The 17,468-nt window shown below is 42.8% G+C and overlaps 1 protein-coding gene across 1 annotated transcript in view; it reads left to right on the top strand.

Annotated features, from left to right (window-relative positions):
* The window catches only part of MYO1H (myosin IH), a 121,193-nt gene that overhangs the window by 73,366 nt on the left and 30,359 nt on the right, over positions 1-17,468 (top strand). The window contains exons 16-19 of the mRNA XM_040358597.1: positions 6,508-6,554; positions 8,119-8,199; positions 9,566-9,671; positions 12,650-12,767. Coding sequence (XP_040214531.1) covers positions 6,508-6,554; positions 8,119-8,199; positions 9,566-9,671; positions 12,650-12,767 — 352 coding nt within the window. The remainder of the gene's footprint in view (positions 1-6,507; positions 6,555-8,118; positions 8,200-9,565; positions 9,672-12,649; positions 12,768-17,468) is intronic.

Below are 17,468 nucleotides of genomic sequence, written 5' to 3'. Positions count from 1 at the left end.
TTTGCAGCACTGCCTTAATCGTCTTGGGCATGGAGTTCACCAGAGCTTCACAGGTTACCACTGGAATCCACTTCCCCTCCTTCATGACAACATCACAGAGCTGTTTGATGTTAGAGACCTTGCTCTCATCCACCTTCTGTTTGAGGATGCCCCACAGATGCTCAATAGGGTTTAGGTCTGGAGACATGTTTGGCCAGTCCATCACCTTTACCCTCAGCTTCTTTAGCAAGGCAGTGGTAGTCTTGGAGGTGTGTTTGCTGTCGTTATCAGGGCTCAAGTCCTGCGGGAACGCGTGGGAACGGAGTTCCTGCACTTTTTTCACAGCAGTAACTCAGTTCCCTTTGCAGGACTAGAGTAGCTGAGCCGCCCGAGCCAATCCTTCACTAAGCGGCGATGCCCAGCTCGAGTCACTGTCAGGGGCAGGTGAACCTTGGTAATGCTTTTATGTTACTGGCCGCTTCCTGTATATGGATTCATCGTGTAGTGTGTGGGTATTCCGTCACTTCCTCGATGCCGCAATGTCTCCTGGGAGCTTTTGTCATTGTTCCCAGGAGACATTGCGGAGGTCTGCCGCGAGTTATCGCGGGATTTAGAAAGAATTTGCTTCTTTCTAAATCCCGCGATAACCTGTGGCAGTCCTCCGCAATGAAGAAAAAACAAAAAACATGCGGTTTAGTAATTATGCATATGAGCGTATCATTTTTTTATTCTTGGTGGGGGAGTGGATCGTGGGTGGGAGTTCCCACACTTTTTCCCCCAGGACTTGACCCCTGGTCGTTATCATGTTGGAATACTGCCCTGCGGGCCAGTCTCCAAAGAGAAGGGATCATACTCTGCTTCAGTATATCACAGTACATGTTGGCATTCATGGTACCCTCAATGAACTGTAGTTCCCCAGTGCCGGCAGCACTCATGCAACCCCATGACACTACCACCACCATGCTTGACTGTAGGTAAGACACACTTGTCATTGTACCCCTGACCTTGTTGCTGCCACACATGCTTGACACCATCTAAACCAAATAAGTTTATCTTAGTCTCATCGGAACCACGTGACATGGTTCCGGTAATCCATGTCCTTAGTCTGCTTGCCTTCAGCAAACTGTTTCCAGGCTTTCTTGTGCATTATCTTTAGAAAAGGCTTCTTTCTGGGATGACAGCCATGCAGGCCAATTTGATGCAGTGTGCAGCGTATGGTCTGAGCACTGAAATGCTGACCCAACCCCCCCCCCCCATCCCTTCTACCCCTGCAGCAATGCTGGCAGCACTCATACTTCTATTTCCCCAAGACAACCTCTGGATATGACGCTGAGCACGTGCCACTGTGCTGCAGCTCAGTTTCAGGGCCTTTGCAATCTTCTTATAGCCTATGCCATTTTTATGTAGAGCAACAATTCTTTTTTCAGATCCCTTACAGAGTTCTTTGCGATGAGGTGCTATGTTGAACTTCCAGTGTCCAGTATGAGAGAGTGAGAGCGATAACACCAAATTTAGCACACCTGCTCCCCATTCACACCTGAGACCTTGTAACACTAACGAGTCCAATGACACTGGAGAGGGAAAATGGCTAATTGGGCCCAGTTTTGAGATTTTCACTTATGGGTGTACTCACTTTTGTTGCCAGCGGTTTAGACATTAATGGCTGTGTGTTGAGTTATTTTGAGGGGACAGCAAATTTACACTGTTATACAAGCTGTACACTCACTACTTTACATTGTAGCAAAGTGTCATTTCTTCAGTGTTGAAGAGATATAATAAAGCATTTACAGACATGTGAGAGGTGTACTCATTTTTCTGAGATGGGTGTGTGTGTGTGTGTGTATATATATATATATATATATATATATATATATATATATATATACACACTGTATATAGTTAATTTTAGGGCACACAAATATATTGCTCAAATTATTTTTGGTAAAATATAAAAGATGAGGTTGTGCTAAGTAAATAAAGTAAAACCTTGGTTTGAGAGTAACTTGATTTGAGAGCGTTTTGCAAGACAAGCGAAATGTTTTAATACATTTTGCCCTCATATACAAGCGCTGTCTTGATATAAGAGTAGTGTCATGTCACAACTGAGTATGAAAAAGAAGAGAGGGGCCTCTAAGTGTAGCAATATGGTTACATTTAATGAAGGTGCAACATTTAGCAACTTATTGCTACACTTAGAGGTGCCTCTCTTCTCTTTTATACCCTGTAAAAAATGCTTTGATATACAAGTGCTTTGGATTACAAGCATGTTTCTGGAACAAATTATGCTCGCAAACCAAGGTTTTACTGTAGATACTTATTATGTCAAAACGTAATATTGTGTTCACCGATGAAATGGCAACAGACTTCAGTACCCTATATTTTCCATAGCCTATGCTATAAAAGTCCCTACAGGTCATCTCTTTAGAGTTGCACTGGAGCTCTAGTACTAAAATTATTGCTTCCACTCCAGAATGTGCGGAGATATGTAACGTGTATCGCAATCAACCTTTTCATGTGTAGGTGCCCCCAACACCTGCATTTACATTCATACATGTATGTGGCAGTGGGGAGCCTCAAAATTAAAAAAACATTTTTTTTTAAAATTTTTTGAATGTGGGAGAGTCCCGCCCAATCCGGGACTGTTGAGAGGTATGCCCAATGTCTCCATAACAAGCACATGTCACCTACTCAGTGCTATCACATAGGGGTTTGCTAACCCCTTGCGATAGCAATAAAGTTAAACACAAAAAAGTTTAAAAAAATGTATTTAAAAAAATGTAAATGTAACCCCCACTGCCCTGTGCACACCCGCAAAGGCAAGCACAGGGTCCACTCGTGTATGTAAGCTGATGGACTGTAAAGGCTTTTAAAATGTAGATATACATTTAGATTTTTGGTATTGAATTTTTTTGTGGTACACATCATTTTAACCATTTACCGACCAGGCCATAGCCGAATGGTGGTTATATCGCGTTCAGATAATTCTGAGAGGGCATACAAAGACATCCTCTCAGAACCACTCTCCTGCACGCTCCCTGGAATGTCCGTAACCACTGGGTTCTCAGGACCCGGCGTGTCACAAATTGGGGTAAAGGGCCAATCCCAGCAGCCCTTTACCTCGTGATCGCTCCTTCCAATTAGATGGAGCAATCACTGTCAACAAACCGGCGTCATGTCAGGTTCTCTCTCTCCTCAACACCGATTGGGACCATTGGCATTTATACAGCGATCAGTGCACTGATTACTATAAAAATGGCAGGGAAGGGGTTAACACTATAGGGTGATCAAGGGGTTAATTGTGTTCCCTAGTGTGTTTCTAACTGTAGGGGGATGGGACTGACCTAGAGGAAATGATAGATAATGGTTCCTAGCTATTATCCTCACGGAACAGGGATATGTGTGTTTACACACACACATCCCTGTTCTGCCTGTCATGCCTGCGACCACTCGCGAGCATTGGCATCTCCGCGATGCACCTGCTATCCCGCTTAAAGGAACCGACGTGCAGCTAAAAAAATACAACTTTACTTTTATTCTACAGGTTCTTTGCTTTCAAGAAATATATAATGTTCTGGGGGTTTCAAGTAATTTTATAGCCAAAAATGCAGAGTTTTACTACTTTTTACTCTAGTGGTTAAATCTTTTGTTTCTTCTTCTATAGCTTGCAGGAGTTTTACCATTTCTAAGGTACATCTAATATAGTCCTGCATGTGCTAGTCTGGCAAATCGTGTCAGGGTAAAGCAGAAATTCACTCAAAAATAAAGTCCCCCTGGTTTGCCCCCTCTCCCCAGTCTGTAATTGAGTTACAGGTCTTATTTTTTTGGGAGGAGGTCAGTGATTACTTTTTTAGGTACCCACTCCCACTTCCGCAATCTTCAGCTAGACATAGATGGCATCCCTTACCCTTTCCCCTCTCCTCCTGCAGCCTCCTGGGACACATCACATGTCCCAGGAGGCCACAGGATGATTCAGAAAGTGTTGCATGAGCTTGTGCATGCACAGTGGGGAGGCAGCTGTAGTTTTTTAGGAAGCCACAGCTGGCTACCGTATCCAAGTTGGCAGCACCAGTGAACTAGTGAAACGCAACAGTAAGAAGAACCAGCTTTTGGAAGACAGCGCTGGACCCCAGGCACTGGTAAGTACTGAGGGCCAGATTCTCAGATACTCCGTCGTATCTCTCAGAGTATCTATGTGACTGATTCATAGAATCAGTTACGCATAGATATCCCTAAGATCCGACAGGTGTAATTGTTTTACACTGTCGGAACTTAGGATGCAGTACCGCGGCCGCCGCTGGGGGAAGTTTGCGTTGTAAACCAGCGTCGGGTATGCAAATTAGGAGTTACGGCGACTAAATTTTAAATTTCACGCCGTTTGCGTAACACGTCCGGGAATACGGAAGTACGCTATGCGCGTCGCCGTTCGAAAAAATGACGTCACTTCGCGCAAAGCACGGCGGGAGTTAAGAAACGGAGCATGCGCAGTAGGTCTGGCGCGGGAGCGCGCCTAATTTAAATGGCACACGCCCATTTGAATTGGCCCGCCTTGCGACGGACGTATTTATGATACACCGCCGCAAGTTTCCAGGTAAGTGCTTTGTGGATCGGGCACTAAAACTGGAAACTTGCGGCGGTGTAACGTAAACGGGTTACGTTACACCGCCGCAAAAGTATGTGAATCTGGCCCTTGATTTTTAAATTTCAGCAACTATAGTATTTGAAGTTGCCGACTTAAAAATAAAATTAAACTAAAATTCCTCTTTAAGCACAATTTATTTCTAAGAATGCTGTCATATACTTTCTGTAACTCCTCCCATATTTCTGTTTCACACTGTGCACAATTTAAGTTTACTCTGTGCTCAGAGTTTTAGAACTTTGACCTTTTTGATTTTCCCCCTCATCTATATTGGATAGAAGAAGGTCCTGGACTGCCGCACTCCTTAAAATGATGTTTTTATTTGTACAAATAAAATCCAAAGCTATGAGTAAGCATCACATGATGTGGAACATGTCAGCCACCTCTTTCTTGCTGTTCACCACGTTTTGACTGTATTGCTTTGGTTGTTTTTGGATTTTATTTGTACAAATAAAGACATCGTTTTAAGGAGTGCGGCAGTCCAGGACCTTCTTCTATCCAATGTACCTGTGCATAGCCAGCACCTTTTGGTTCAGTAGGACGGAAGCAAAGCCAAGGGATCAGCAGTTTTTAGAGCGGTATTATTTCTCACTTCTCCCCTCATCTATAGGTGGATTTTGTCTGGGCTCTTTTATACTCTTCCATGTACCCTCTCTCGGCACCTTAATTTTCAATTTCCAGGACTGGTAGTTCTGGTTTAACAGATTAGCGAATTAATATTTTGATGAAATACTGTTAGTTGCCATCATATATTCTTTCTGCCATTTTTTTTTTGAAGAGACTGTTTTGTTGTAACTTTGAGCTAAATCTGTATCAGCAGCAGTATTTAATACTTTGCCTTTAGCTAAACCCAAAACTTGTTGGACACTGATGCATATACTGTATGAACCCTACCAGTTCAGATGATGCTGGACACATGGCTAAGCCCTTCTTGTTTTTATTGGAAAACAGGAACACAGGGCCAGATCCACAACCAGCGGGCGCAACGTAACTTTTGTGATTTAAGTTACACCGCCGCAAATTACACAAGTTAGTGCCCGATCCACAAAGCACTTACCTGGAAATTTGCAGCGGTGTAACTTAAATCCGTCCGGTGCAAGGCGGGCCAATTCAAATGGGGCAAGTCCCATTTAAATTAGGCGCGCTCCCGCGCCGGACATTCTGCGCATGCTCCCGACGATATTTTCCCGACGTGCTTTGCGTTACGTTACGTTGCGCCGAGTTTTGTGAATCGCGACGGGTAAAAAAGAGATGCGGCGGGAAAAAAAAAATGTAAAAAGAAATTTGACAGCGACGCGGGAAAGACAGGTATACTTTTACATGGTGTACTAACTTTACACTTTGTAAAAGCAGCCCTATCTTTGCGACGGCAAACTAACACTTACGGAGACTTAACGAAGGGAAAAAGCTTTGTGGATCTCCGTAAGTGCTAATTTGCATACCCGACGCTGGATTTCGACGAGAAATGCCCCCCAGCGGCGGCCGCGGTACTGCATCCTAAGATCCGACAGTGTAAGTCCATTACACATGTCAGATCTTAGGGATATCTATCCATAACTGATTCTATGAATCAGCCGCATAGATAGAAACAGGGATACGACGGCGTATCAGCAGATACGCCTGCGTATCCCTTTTGTGGATCTGGGCCACAGAGACAGGAAATTACACCATAAAAATGTAATTTTACACGCGAAAACAATTAAATAAACATGATACTACCACCTAGATGCATAGCTACTAATAACAATATGATAAATAAAAATTGTTGTAGCGCATATAATTGTTGTATGTTGTATGTGTATATAAATTGCATGATAACACTTGCTAATCCCTCTGATAATCAAACTTTCAGATTTGCAGCTCTAACACAACATTTTGAATTTCTTGTTTAGGATTTTTGGAGAAGAATAATGACCTCTTGTACCGGAACATTAAGGAGGTAAATTTTATATGGTCTTAGAACTTGTCTATGCATTACAAATGATCATGCCGGTCCACTGATTTTTCAGTTTTAATTAGATGCTGGAAGTTTAAATCTCCCACCATCTTCCCATACTTCTTGGAAACGGTGGTGCTGACATTTCATTATTTGATTGCCTAGCTTCATGCATCTGCCATGCCCATTATGGGGGGTATTTCTGTCTTTCCTTGATTTACATATTTTACAGTAGAGTGGGATTGAATGGGCAAAGAATGAATTCTGGCAGGGGGATCTCTGTTTTAGAGCTCAGCAACTTGTGGAATAATAACTTTTAAATTACTGACCCTTTAAAATCTGACCGAACCACCGCTGCCACCAGATGACAGGCACATCCAGGGACCTAATTCTAAGCTCAGTTGACTTTCTCTTCAGTGGTCATGTAAAATTATTTGGGATATTCTAGTACACAAATATTGACACCTATCTGAGTCAACAGCCTGTTCTTTCCCTTTGTTAAGGCTCACTATTGGCCAATATGGCTTATCATAGTGATTGCCAATAGTAAGGCTTAGGTGGCAGGAGGGGGGGAAACCATATGTTTAAAGGGGTTGTAAAGGTTCGTTTTTTTATTTTCTAAATAGGTTCCTTTAAGCTAGTGCATTGTTTTTCCACTTACCTTTTCCTTCAATTTTCCTTCTAAATGTTTTTTTTCTTTGTCTGAATTTCTCACTTCCTGTTTCTACTCAGTAAACTTACCCCCATCATGCGAGCGGTGGTTAGTCAGCCAGAACAGCTTACTGAGGAGGAACAGGAAGTGAGAAATTCAGACAAAGAACACAAAGAAAAAATACATTTAGAAGGGAAATCGCAGGAAAAGGTAAGTGAACCAACAATGCACTAGCTTAAAGGAACCTATTTAGAAAATAAAAAAACAAACCTTTACAACTCCTTTAATGCAGGAAGTTGGGACATGAGCTGTATATTGGAACAGTAGTAATGGGGTATAAATGGCACAATAAGTGTTGTGCATAAAGGTCTATGCAGAACAGCAAAAAGTTCATAGAGTCCAATTAGAGTGTTCAGGATAACTTTTCGCTGATCTTAATGCACCAGATGCAGCACCTCTGAAGAGACTGAAGTATCTCTAGGCAAACAGATAAGAAGGAGAGCAGTGCGCAATCTGAGTGTAGTATATTAACTGATTTACCGTGGTGAAAAGACAAACGGCAACTCACATTGTAACAGTAAAAATCAGGTTCAACATATAGTAAGGGCTTCAGATTGACAGTCTCACAACAGTAGGGGACCTCAGACCAAGATGGGAGCACTGGGTGAATACACCTGCAGGACCAAGAGAGCACACCGAGGGGGGGGGGGGGGTTGAGAGCTTTTTGTGGGATGCAGAGTAGACCAGAAGTGATCCCGTGTGAGTTGCTATCAATGCTACACAAATTATCTAAATGAAAACCATAGTTAATGTTTTCCTTTCTTTTGTATGCCATTCAAAAGCATAACACGTACCTTTACCCATTGAAAAAATACATTTGTTTGTAGAATTTTTACCAACTGCCTTGTATTTTAGGTGGTTATCAAATCCAAAAATTATATCCTAAGGGATTGTTTTCATGCATCAGAACTGGACAACAGAAAGCGTCCTGAAACTGTAAGTCAAATAAACAACCACCTATTTGTAAGGGATAAAGAGAGCGGAGATCAAGAAACAGGGATGGCCAGATCTTCATAGCTAAACTGAGACCAGACTATACATGATCTAAGCAAGTTTATTAACATTACCATAAAACCATTGTCAATTGGGGAATTGTTGCTTCTCTACCTTTCCCTGCGCAATATAGATAATTATGCCTTTTCCACTTATCCTGCCAACCAAAATAATATATTCTACTTTTTATAGCATGCCACATTGCAGGCAACATGTTAAATTACTGTGTTTTTGTGTTGCAATATTCTTATAAAAGGTTTTTCACAAACACAAATAAAAGAGGTTCCAACATTGGTTTTGAACTGTACGCAACCTCCACAGTATAGGTTACATATATAATAGAAAGGCAGAAGGTACATTGTAACTGTATTAGTACCAAACAAATGAATTGCTGAAGTAAAAAGTCGATTTGTAAGCATAAAATAAAAACCTTGAAACATCAAGAATTTACAACTCAGCATTCACACTTAGAAGGGCTTGTTCTCACCAGCTGATTCACGAAGGCAGTGCAAAGAGTAATAATAATTCAACACATTCAGTATCCAATAGCAACATATCCAGTTTTAATTTACTGTAATTGGTTTGTCATAGGGATGGTTGCTAATTGAGCTACTGGTTATTATGGGTAAAGCCTCGTACACACGCTCAGTTTACTCGGCAAGAACCAGCAAGAAAACTGCTGGCAGAGCTTTTTTGCCGAGTATACAGAGCGTGTGTACGAGGCTTTCGGGTTTCTCGACAAGAAAACTGCCCAGAATCTAGACGAGAAAAATAGAGAACATGTTCTCTATTTTTCTCGTTGTGAGATTCTCTGCAGTTTTCCTGCCGAGAAACCCGAGAGTGTGTATACTTACCTGTCGCCGTGGAAACCCGCGCTTGCTCGAAATGACTTTGACACATGCACGGTAGCTTCCTAGGCATAGGTAGGGTGCAGCAAGATGGCGGCGATGGCATCGAATGTGACGAGCGCATGCTCGTCGTACCCGATGACGTCACCACGTTCTTGCCTTTCAAGAGAACCGTGGTTCTTTTGAAAGGAGAGCATGTACACTCGGGCGGCAAGAGATTCTTGCCAAGAATCTCGTCAGGGAAAACAACTTTTTTTTCCTGACGAGATTCTGGCCCGTGTGTACAGGGCTTTACTGCACTTTACACACTCTTGTTACTCATTGCCCTACCTTCCTGAAGAAGCCTGTATATCTGTACTATGCACAAAACGTTCCCTTTAAACTTTTACCTTGGGTTACAATGTGTTTATAATTTGCAAATACACTATGGAAATAATTAATTTCCTTGCCCATCCTTTCAGGTAACCACTCAGTTTAAAAATAGCTTGTCAAGCCTTATAGAAATCTTGATGTCCAAGGAACCAGCGTACATTAGATGTATCAAACCAAATAATGACAAACAACCAGGTAAGAAGAGTATTTAAAAAATGAGGCAGTGTTACACTTGAGGGTTTATTCAATAAAGCAGTGCAGAGGGCAGTGATGAGCAAAAAACAGTGACCCATGGCAGAAAATCAGGATTCAGATGTCTGATGTCGGATCATTAACATTTTTGTTGTCGGAAATTCCAACAGAAAAAGTCTCCGATGGGGCCTACACACGGTCGGCATATCCGACAAAAAACTCCCATCGAACATTTGTTGTCCGAAATTCCGCGCGTGTGTACGCGCCATAAGTCTGTTATTTTTAAACTTCCTTTAGCAGACCAAGCTGTGTAGCAAAAGTAGCAGATAGAAGGATGTTTACAATATTCTGCTTTTATTAATTTACTTAAAACCATTATCCTCTGTAAGGAAAAAATTCTACAAGTGGCATAGGTTTCAAAGTACAGCTAATTTGTCAAGTACTGGTAAGCCCAGAAAATTCAACTCAAGGTGACCCCTTTTGATGCTAGGAACCCCAACATTTCTTCACAGAACTTGCAGGTAACTCTTGCAACAGTTGGTGTCAATGTGCATGAATTTACAGTCATAAGGGGATTGCAACAATCTTATCTGCATGGTAAAATGCAGGTCCCAGGAATAAACTTTCACTGCCCAAAAAGAACAGTAAAGCAAGATTACAGTTTCCCAATGAACATGCACTCACTAGCCACTTTATTAGTACTAGGTTGGACAACATTTTTTCCTTCAGAACGGCTTTAATTCTTTGTAGCATAGATTCAACAAGGTGTTAGAAACATTCCTCAGAGATTTTGGTCCATATTGGCATGATAGCATCACGCAGTTGCTGCAGATTTGTTGGCTGCACATCCATGATGTGAATCTCCCTTTCCACCATATCTCAAATGTGCTCTATTGGATGATATCTGGTGACTGTGGAGGCCATTGGAGTACAGTGACCTCATTATCATGTTCAAGAAACCAGTTTGAGATGGTTTGATCTTTGTGACATGGTGCATTATCCTGCTGGAAGTAGTTATCAGAAAATGGGTACACTGTAGTCATAAAGGGATGGACATGGTCAGCAACAATACTCAGGTAGTTCAATTGGTACTAAGGGACCCAAAGCGTGCCAAGAAAATTTGCCCTACACCATTACACCACCACCACCAGCCTGAACTGTTGAGACAAGGCAGAATAGATCCATGCTTTTATGTTGTTTATGCCAAATTCTGACCCTACCATCTGAATGTCGCAGCTGAAATCGAGACCAAGTAGACCAGGCAACATTGCGAATTGTAGCCGCAGTTTCCTGTTCTTTGCTGACAGGAGTGGTGCATGGTGTTGTTTTTTGCTGCTGTAGCCCTTCTGCTTCAATGTTCGATGTGTTGTGCATTCAGAGATTCTACTTTTTATACCTTGGTTTTAACAAGTGTTTTTTTGAGTTACTGTTGCCTTTTTATCATTTCGAACCAGTCTGCCCATTCTCCTCTGACATCAACAAGGCAGACAACTGCCGCTCACTCAATATTTTCTCTTTTTCAGACCATTCTCTGTACCCTAGAGATGGTTTTGCATGAAAATCCCAATAGATCAGGAGTTTTTGAAATACTCAGACCAGCCCGTCCCACCAACAACCATGCCACATTCAAAGTAACTTAAATCCCCCTTTTTCCCCATTCTGATGCTCGGTTTGAACTTCAGCAAGTTGACTTTACCACTTCTAGATGCCTAAATGCATTGCGTTTCTGCCATGTGATTGGCCGATTAGCAATTTGTGTTACCAAGCATTTAAACAAGTGTACCTAATAAAGTGGCTGGTGAGTGTATAGGCATAGACCAGGTCTTCTGGAACAGTGTGCTGTGGATTGATGAATCAAAGATAGATTTGTTTGGTCACTGTAACAGGAGACATGTTTGGTGCAAACTGATGTCAGCATTTCAGGAAAAGAACCTAAAACCAACTTTGAAGCATAGTGGTGGAAATGCAATGATTTGAGGCTGATTTACTGCTTCAGCTATGGATTGTCTATCATATGAAAGAATGTGAGGCCACCTGTCCGAAAGTTTAAGTTGAAATAAAAAATACAGTATATCTTTCAGCATGATAATGATGTGAAACGCTCTAGAAAAAGCAGCAAGGAATGACTCAAAAAAGGAGAAATAAAGGGCTGTGGATTAGTCTAGTCAAAGTCTTGATCTAAATCCAATGGAAATATTGTGTTTCTGTCATTTTTCTGTCATTTCCTCTATTTCACTTGAGCAGATTAGGCGACAAAACGCCCGTAGAAACGCTCGTTGTCGCGCTAGATGCTTAAATCGGGCGTTTTCCATTACTTTCTATGGGAAATACAAACGCTCAAAAACGCCCAAACTGCCCCATTCATGTGACAAAAAAGGGTCCGGAACTTGTTTGAGCTTCGGGCGTTCGGCGTCAAGCGTTTTGGAGTGAAGATGTGAACCATCTCCATAGAGAATAATGTATTTTTTCCCCTCTAGCATTTTTGAGCGTCGCGCTTCAGGCAACAAAACGCTCAGGTGTGAATGCAGCCTAAACATACACCTATGTGAGGACCGTGTTTGCCCATATGGGATGCACAGGTGTTCCATGCCTCTGCGTGAAGGCAGTCCTCTTCATGTCAGTTGGAACACCATGGCTGCATGGGCACAGCCCCTGCTTCCAATATGACATCCGTGTGAGTATGGGTAGTTGCCCCCAAACGCTGACCGTGTGAGTTCAGGGACATGCACCAGCACCAACACGGATGTCAGATTGGGAGAAGTGGCTATGTCTGTGCAGTGCTGCATCCCAATTGACATGAATGGGACTGCCGGCACACAGATAAACAGAACACCTGTACATCCCGTGTGGGCAAACACAACCCTCCTATGGGTGTACGCTTAGGTATACCTTTGTGAAGGAGGCCCTATTTTAAAAATTCTATACTTGCTATTTACTGTTTGTAAAACACTGTTATATAAATGTATTCATGTGTATCACAGGAAAATTTGATGATATCGTGGTTCGTCACCAAGTGAAATATCTGGGTTTAATGGAGTATTTAAGGGTGAGAAGAGCAGGATTTGCCTACCGTAGAAAATACGAAAACTTCTTACAGAGGTAATTCTCTACACTGAAAACACTGATGTATTTAAGATTACGTTTTCTAATTTATTTAATTCACAGACTGAATTTTAATGGTACATCCAACTGCATTAAAAAGTACATTGTATACTACTGCTTTTTACCGATAAACAGTTATGCCCTGTACACACGATCGGTCAATCCGAAGAGAACGGTCTGATGGATTTTTTTCCATCAGCTAACCGATGAAGCTGACTGATGATCAGTCGTGCCTACACACCATCGGTTAAAAAAGCGATCGTGTCAGAACGTGCTGATTGTGCTGAAAAAAATGAAGTTCAATGCTTCCAAGCATGCGTCGACTTGATTCTGAGCATGCGTGGATTTTTAACCGATGGACGTGCCTACAAACGATCGTTTTTTTTTCTATCGGTCAGGTATCCATCGGTTAATTTTAAAACAAGTTTCACATTTTTTAACCGATGGATAAATAACCGATGGGGCCCACACACGATCGGTTTGGTCTGCTGAAAACGGTCCATCAGACCTTTCTAATCGGATTGACCGATCGTGTGTACGCGGCATTAGTTTGCAATCAGCCCATACATATAACTTTACTCATGGATGTTATCTTTTGTAAAGAGTTATCTTTTCTATTTTTTTACAGTATGTCGTTTTTTTAAAAGTAACCTCTATTTGTACATTTTTGCATGTTTAGTTTAAATTGTCCAGGATGGTAATTAGGCAAAGTGACAAACCAACTGACTAAACAAATTAAGCTCACCACACACATTGCAATCTGACTATGCCAATACTTTAGATCCACCAACAACTATATAGTGCAAGGGCCTACCTGATTGGATACAAATTAAATGGATAATTTAGGTAGGTACCCATACTGCAATTTTCATCGGGTTCCGATGACTGCGGGACTGGGCGTTCCTATCCTTCGGTTCGATGATTGACGGCTTGTGAAACAGGTGACCTGTCGCACAACGCGCGTCACCAGATGTCGGGAAATAGCCGAGCTGCGAGTCGGCACTATACGGCGCCTGCGCAGTCAGCTCTACACGGCGGGCGCAGGCCCCGTATAGTGCCGACTCGCAGCTTGGCTATTTCCGGAAATCTGGTGACGCGCGTTGTGCGACAGGTCACCTGTTCCACAAGCCGTCAATCATCGAACCGAAGGATAGGAACGCCCAGTCCCGCAGTCATCAGAACCCTGAGGTCAAATCCTCACCCTTGTCGAATGCGCGTCCACGTGAGGACGTGAGGACGCGATGTGCTCACGGGTGGGGGAGTGAAGAGCTATGGGACTGCTAGGAGGAAGGACGGACCGTGCTGAATGAGGGGGAGAGACGGCAGCTTCCTTACGCTGCACGTGCTGCCCATCGGCTCTCCATTGGACCATCGGACCCGCTCGTTTCCCGCTGTGCTAAGGGCTGCGGGCGGTGAAGTGTCGCGCCGCAGCACCGGAAAACGGACACAGGACGCGGGGTAAGTAGCGGGAGGACGGTACCCGCCGACTACACCGGCTCCAGCCAGGACTCTAGCCCACACTGATGTGAGTATGTTGAGCCAGCGTGCACGCTGAGCCCAGATGGATACCATCTGCACCCCTCTCCTCAGCTGATCCAGACCTAGAGGTACATTCGATACTAGGATTTAATTTGCTTAAGAAGAATCAGACGGTCTGAAAACAGTAATCTATTGTAGACTTATGGTGAAGAGAGATGTATTTTGCACTAAGAAGTTAAATTAGAGCTGCAATGTATGGTATGACACAGAACAATTTAACACATGAGAACGGAAGATCAATAAGCGAGGCTAATGGAGATAACCAGCTGTCTATGCTAAGTGAACCTGTATAAAAGGGTGGATAAGATGTGTTACCATGGATAACTGATTGCTACAGCACTTTTTTATACTATTTGACTGGGTGGGACTATTTATATCGCATTTGAAATACCCAGAATAGGTAAAATTGGCATATACATTTTGTATTCAAAACTCTACCTGCACATTCTGCTTGAAGGATGGGCCTGCCCATTTGTATTTTCTAATTTTTTATTTATTTAATTTTCTTTGATTGCGGGGAAATTATATGCCCCCTTTCCCTCGGGGAATCCTTAGGCACCCGTGGTTTTGTCCTTTATTTTTTTTTTGGTGTCCCCTTGTTTCCCTGGACGTTAAACAGCAGGAAAAGGGAAAGACCCCTGAAGTTACCCTGTCCCCCTCTTCAAAGCCCTATAACTGAATGGTAAATAAGGGAACTCCGTCTATTCATATCCCTTGCATATACAAATACTATTTGTTGTAACTGACCAGGCAATAATTAAAAAAAAACGTGGATAAGCACATAACAGGGGAAGGGGTGAAGAGAGGGGAGAGAGGAAAAAAAAAAGGGGGAAACAAAGGGGGAACAACAATATTCCCTAAAACAAAAGAAGACTGAGGATAAATAAACCCTCTGGATATATTGCGTGGGAAAGTAAATATTAAATAAAAGGGATCCTTGGCTAAAATTAGGAAAATACATATAAAACGTTGATATGAGTCAAGTGGATCCACAAATGTAGGATATGATCTGTGCAACTTAAAAGCGTGGACACTGGAATCAATATTTCATTTGTTTTTCTTTAACGATGAGACCATATACTTAGGGAGTCCTTTGTTACCCTTTTGCTCCGAAAAGGGGTCACTGCTCACGTTCACCCCAAGAGCATTTCTAATCCCGGGCTTTAAATATCTAGATATTCAGACGATCCGAAGAACTGACTGTCTGTATGCTTTTCCTGGATTAAAAAGAGAAGAGAGTGGGGGATAAAAAGGAGAAAGAACTTTGAAGAAATCTGAAGCTTAAATTTTGTTTCTTGCCATAAGCCCCATAAATAAAGGGTTAGAAGGTGACCCTCTTTTCCCCTCTCTCTTATCTTGCCCTCTGTGCACATAAATATTTGGTATATTGGTACATTGATAAGCGTTGTTCAAACTGTCAGAACCGCTGAAAACTGAGATAATATTAGTAGGGTAAGAGCCAAAAGGGGGTAGAGGGGGAGAAAATAAAATTAAAATAGCAAATCCCTACAAAGTAAACCTCCGGCCCAACCCAGGCTAGCACTTCATATCGGTCTCTCCCTTTATATTGGTTTCTGTATTAATTTGTTGGGAATAAGAGGTCAAGCTGGGGAAGAGAATTAGAAAGAAGGAGACTAACATGAGCAGAATGACGAGTAGATCAACAAAAGGGGGACCCCCAACTACTCCAAGTAACACAACAGCAACAAGCTCAATAAGGCAATTTGGAACCAGAGGGGAAAGCCCGCGTGTCCCTGGAGTCCAGGGTGCAATAAAGCAGCAACAAGGGAATAAAGTTAAAAAGGCCGAAAATAAGAAACCCCAGAGTGATATCTCCAGAGAAACATCTATAGAACTAAGAGAGGAGGGGCCCACAGGAAGTGTACTGGAAAGCAGCAGGATGGATGAGCGAAGCACAGACACTCAGTCCCCCTCAAAAGGAGAAATGGCAGAGATGCTGTTAAGATTGGAAAACGTGATAAAAAGTGAAATACAGAACTTAGGGACCGATTTTGGCCACATGCTCTCCAGAATAGAAACAGCAGAGGAACAAATAGAGAAACAAGAACAGGAATCAAATACACTAAAAGCCCAGATGGATCAGATTCAATTTCAACAGAGGCATATTCTCTACAAATTGGAGGATCAGGAAAACAGAAGCCGGAGACAAAACTTAAGGATAAGGTCTATACCAGAGAAGAGGGGCGAGGACCTCAGGATAATAACACAGACGATATTTAATCCACTATTGGAAAGAACAATAGACAATCCAATTAGGATCGAAAGGGTTCATCGAGTTGGAAATCCGAAAAGAGTGACCCCCGAGCGAATAAGAGATGTCATAATAAGGTTCCGATTCTATGAAGATAAAGAAGCAATTTGGAATAAGCTGAGGGGACAACCCCCGATAGTGTTTGAAGGGACGGAGCTGCAGATATTCACCGATGTAGCCCCAGAAACCCTGGCAAGGAGATGGTTGTTAAAACCGCTCTTAAAACAGATGATAGACCTGAATATTAAGTATAATTGGGGTTTCCCTGCTTGCCTAATTGGAACAAAAGAGGGGAGATCTGCGACACTAAGATTTCCCGAGGACTTAAATGAATTTTGTAGGAAATTGGATATTCAGGTCCCTGACCTACCAGGCTGGGGGTAGGAGGGGAGGCGGAGGTGGGAGGGAGAGGGGAGGAGAATGGAAACTCCCCCCCTCCCTCTTTTCCTTAGCTCTCTCCAGTTGCCCTTTTTCCTTTTCTGGGCTACGTTTGATGTCCCCGGTTATCCCTTTTTTTTTTTTTTTTTTGTTTCTTCTTCTTTCGCCTCTGGTTTGGTCTTTCCTCTGACTTCTGGCTTGGGTCTTGTCCCCTCCCCCCCTCCCGGGTGGAAAACCGGGAGGGGGTTGGACATGGAAGATGGTTCAGAGGTCTTTAATAGGCCGGATAGGGGGGGTAGGAGGGAGGAGGGAGGGGAGGGGATGGGAGGGGGGGAGGGATGGGTGGGTTGGAGGGAGGGGGGGGGGACAGGAAGGAGGGAGGGAAGAAACCCTATCTCACCAAAACATGATTAAATGTCTGTCCTATAATGTAAAAGGCCTTAACAGCCCAACCAAGAGACATAAGATATTAAAGGAGCTGAAAAGGTATAGGACAGACATTGCCTTCT

Source organism: Rana temporaria, chromosome 1 (genome assembly GCF_905171775.1).
Source record: "Rana temporaria chromosome 1, aRanTem1.1, whole genome shotgun sequence".
Classification (NCBI taxonomy): Eukaryota; Metazoa; Chordata; class Amphibia; order Anura; family Ranidae; genus Rana; species Rana temporaria.
This window is presented reverse-complemented; position numbering and strand designations above follow the sequence as displayed.